The 4,255-nt window shown below is 41.9% G+C and overlaps 1 protein-coding gene across 1 annotated transcript; it reads left to right on the forward strand.

Annotated features, from left to right (window-relative positions):
• The first annotated feature begins 853 nt into the window (after window positions 1–853).
• Window positions 854–4,033, forward strand: LOC116258621 (pentatricopeptide repeat-containing protein At1g74900, mitochondrial-like). The gene is made up of 2 exons (XM_031635859.2): window positions 854–1,789; window positions 2,374–4,033. Exons 1-2 carry the CDS (start codon window positions 942–944, stop codon window positions 2,885–2,887), a joined length of 1,362 nt encoding a protein of 453 aa, XP_031491719.1. The 5' UTR covers window positions 854–941; the 3' UTR covers window positions 2,888–4,033.
• Window positions 4,034–4,255: the final 222 nt, after the last annotated feature.

Here is a 4,255-nt window from a genome sequence, read left to right on the forward strand (position 1 = left end):
CAAACAGCTTTTTTTTCATTTTCTATTTTTTGTTTGTTCAAATCTACTTACCTTTTGATGTTTGTGTTATTCGTTTCTCACTTATTTTATTTTATCCCCATTTTTAGTTTTTGAAACTTTTAAAAATTTATATTTTTATCGTCTTTTTCAAGGTCTTTGTATTATATCTAAGAAAAATTTGACCGTTTAAAACTCCAAAACGTTTAAAGAGTAGCAAATCAGACAGGAGACTTATTTTCAATTCAAGTAAAGCCTTCCCCCCAACTTGAGATCCATAGAATTATGGTATATTCAAAATCTTGATTCCACAATTTGCTGAAACCATATTTTTAAATTTGGCCCTACATAAAGATCAAATCTTCATATAACCAAATGCATGCCACTTAAGTCTACCTTTGTCTACTTTTTTCATGAAAGAAACCATGTGACTTTGTGGGGGTGATGAAATGTCAATGTTCATAGACGAAGAAAACATTTCACGTTAAGTTTATTTGACAAGGATTCATGCAGATTTTGAAACAAATAAAATCTAAATGAAGGTAATACTCTCTAGTTTTTATTATTCAAGAGCATCTGGTTTTTTATTCAAGAGCATCTGGTTGTTTGTTTTTTAAAGGTATTTTGATTAGGGATGACAACGGATCAGATTTACGTCATATGCATCACATCTTTAGACTCAAATAAAAATACAAACAAAACTCGAACCTGAAGTCCAATTCACAAATTAAATATAGTTTTTACATATCCAAATCCTAATTTTAAATAAAATCTGGCTGATTTTCAAAATGCAAAAGTATGAGATATAGGTCGAAGCGGAGCCAAAGGAGGGCGAGCCAAGTTAACTTAAACCCCCTGCTCACAAAGCCAAGTAGTTATCTTTTTTATTTTTTATTTTTTATTTTTTATTTTTCGCGCTCGGCGGGTGCCCTGTCCCCGTGGGAATGGCGGATCCTGCGGTTGTGGTGGCGAAGCTCGTCCTCCGTTACTGCGGCAACGCCCTAAATGTTGCCCTTCGTCGCTCCGGCGTCGCCTGGTCTCCTCTCCTCGCGTCGCGCTTGCTCCGCCTCTTCCGGTCAGACGCCAGGAGATTCCTCCGCCTCCATCGATGGCTCTCTCGACACCGCCCCTCCTGCCTCGGCCCTGCCGCTACAGACCTTCTCGTCGACGCCCTTGGCCGCGCCCACCGCCTCGACGCGCTCCGCCGTGCCGTCGACGGCCACAGTTCACCCTCCATCCGCACGTTCGCCATTGCCGCCGAGCGCCTTGTTTCCGCCGGTCGGTCGGACCTCGCAGTCCGCTTATTCCTGGAGTCTCCCACCCCTCCGACCCTCCCTTTACTCAACGCCCTCCTCGCGGCCCTCTGCCGCTCCGGACGCATCGCTGAGGCTGAGTCCCTGTTTAGATCCCTCCGCCGGAGGATTCCGCCCGATGCTATCACTTTCAACACTCTTGCTGACGGGTGGTGCCGCGCCGGGTCGGTAGAGCGAGCAGTGGAGACCCTCCGGCGGATGGTGATGGACGCGGGGATCCAGCCGACTGCCGCTAGTTATAACATACTCCTGAAGGGTTTCTTGAGGACCAACAGGATCCAGAAGGCAATTGAATTCTTCCGGGAGATGATCCGCCGCGGTTGCAAGCCGGACGCCGTCACCTACACCACATTGATAAGCGAGTTCGGCCGTGCAGGTGAGGTCGATCGTGCCTTCAAGATCTTTGAGGAAATGATTGACCCCGGCGGGTGCCATCCCACTCCAGCCACCTACAATGCCATGATTCAGCTTCTCTGCAGGTACTTCTGGTGCCTTCATCCTTATTTGCTCTCACTTGGGTATGCTGTAATGATGACATCCACTGTGAACTTACCGTTAGACTTTGTTCAATTCTTGTAGGTGCGTGTTGATGATTTAGCACATGTGGGTACCTTTTTCTGTCGATATTTTACAAGTAGACATCTTCATTATACTTAATCGTGATTGTTTTAGGAAATTGAATGTCGTACTGATATACTCAAATTGCATTCGCCGTGGATAATATTGTGATGTGATATAGTGATACTATTAATTATATCACGTAGAAATTCTGTCGGCCAATTGAATTCAGTGGGAGTACTAGGTTGGTAGTTAAAGGGCTGATATTTGAGTTATTTCTTCCAAATTTGGTTCTAAATTTGAATATTTTATTATTGCATAATATGCTGCTAAGATTTACACCAATACATCATGATTATTACTCACGATATCCTTTATGCCTATTGTGTTAGTGATGCTTCTGTATGCATGTTGTCAACTGTAAAATTTACTTTCTACAGATGGGATTTCCCAATATTTTCTTCAATAGTTCGTGAGTATTATATTTTTGTGCTTACGTCCACAGGAAAGTCTCCACGGACAAAGGGCTGAATCTCTTTAACGAGATGAAGAAGAAGGGTTACAATCCAAATAAGACAACGTACAATATATTACTCAAAGGTCTATGCGATGCCCATAGAGTGGATCAAGCAATGGAATTCTTAACTAGGATGAAAAAGGAGAGTGAATTTGGGCCAAATACACAAACATACAACATCTTGATACGGGGTTTCTGCATGGTTGGTGAGATTGAGAGAGGAAGGATACTTTTAGCAGAGATGGGAAAAGATGGTTGTATTCCTGATTCTGATAGTTATAGTATCTTAGTTAGTGCTTTTTGTGCCACGCGGAAAAAGAACGAAGTTTTGGAGTCAGGCAAGTTACTGCAGGAGATGATTGAAAAAGGGTTCACTCCTCCAAGGCTGACAGTCAACCGGGTCATGAATGGGCTCATCATGACTGGTAATCAAGAGTTTGCAAGAGAGTTCTTGAGACGGCATAGCCAGTGCGGTCGTCTTCCTTGTGCAATCAGGCTATGACGTTCTAAATGGAGTGAAATCTGTAATGGAGCGACATCTGTCATAGAGCTGCAATGAAGCTTCCTTTTCGGGGAGCTGAAATTTGACCTTGCAACATGGCCTTGCCAATGAAGCTGCTTGTGTTCATTTTCCATTTTAAAATCCCGCTACAAGTTGCAAGCAACAGGTGTTGGACACAAACTGTCTTGCTTCTGAGCGACATTCAAGTAACTTTGGTACAATTGGATTTGAATGTCCTAAATGAAACAGCTGATATCAATGTCATGGTCTTGCATGAACCATCTTCGATCAATAGCTGATTTGTGTTCGTGGAAGTTCTTTTCGTGGACTAGGAAGTCATTTGATTGGTCCTGCTGCTGTGGCATGTTTTGTTCTAGCTCTTGAGCTTAAGCATTATGGCAATGAGATGGATGATCAATATTCACTTGATAATTTCTGTGATTAGTCTCTTCATGGTTCCTTTTTGGAAGAGTTGGCATTGGTCACTAGTTCCAGATAATGCTGACGAATCTTTAGAACCATGCTTTCAGCTGAGTGGTAGATTATTGAAAGTCCGTTTTCAACTCTAGCTTCTGAGAAAGATAATAGTCATGTAACACTTCTGTGATCATGTGAGATGCAAAATATTTGGGCGTTGTGCTTCACGGCAATTTGCTACTTCCAGGGCCCATGCTTTCAGCTTAATGTCGAACTGTCTCAATCCTGGCTTCGCTTCTTATAGATAGTCACTATGCGTGAAAAGGACTTCTGTGGTCAACATGTGAGACAACTGAAAGATTGAGTTCAAGTACAGAATTCTTGGACGATGCTGTGGCCCTCTAGTTGAAACAATGAATCTCCAGTGATACTTTCGCTGTGGCCTCTCTTTTTTTAACCAACAGCGAAGGTTCTGAAGAAAAATACAGAGACAAAGACCAAACGAATAAGCTTGAAGTGTTCTTTACAGTTTACACAGTCACGATACAAGAAGTAGGAAGCCTATGAGCTTCTTTAATATGCATATTCTAATTTTAGAAGTTATTATGCTGTACATGTACTGTAAAAATCAAATAACTGTGCCCCATGCATTTGTACTTCAATATGAAGAAACAACGCTTTGTACAAACAAAGCTGATTCGCGAAACTAGCGGCTCTAATTTGTTCGGGAATATGGTATACACAAAATTGATTCATGAAACTAGCAGCTCTAAATTGTTCAATAGAATGGCTAAAAACCTAAAAGCACCCTTATGTGAAATTGCTTTATTATTTTGCACAAATCGTGTTTGATAAGCTGGGATCTGAGATTCTGTGACCTGCAAGTGAACTCAAGATCTTGTAAGCACCAATTGATTCATGAAACTAGAAGCTCTAAATTGTTCAAGAGAA

This window comes from Nymphaea colorata, chromosome 8 (genome assembly GCF_008831285.2).
Source record: "Nymphaea colorata isolate Beijing-Zhang1983 chromosome 8, ASM883128v2, whole genome shotgun sequence".
NCBI lineage: Eukaryota > Viridiplantae > Streptophyta > Magnoliopsida > Nymphaeales > Nymphaeaceae > Nymphaea > Nymphaea colorata.

Coding starts and splice junctions, on each gene's coding strand:
- LOC116258621 (XM_031635859.2), top strand. CDS start 942: ATGGCGGATCCTGCGGTTGTGGTGGCGAAGCTCGTCCTCCGTTACTGC. Junction 1,790..2,373: donor ATGATTCAGCTTCTCTGCAG/GTACTTCTGGTG, acceptor TTACGTCCACAG/GAAAGTCTCCACGGACAAAG.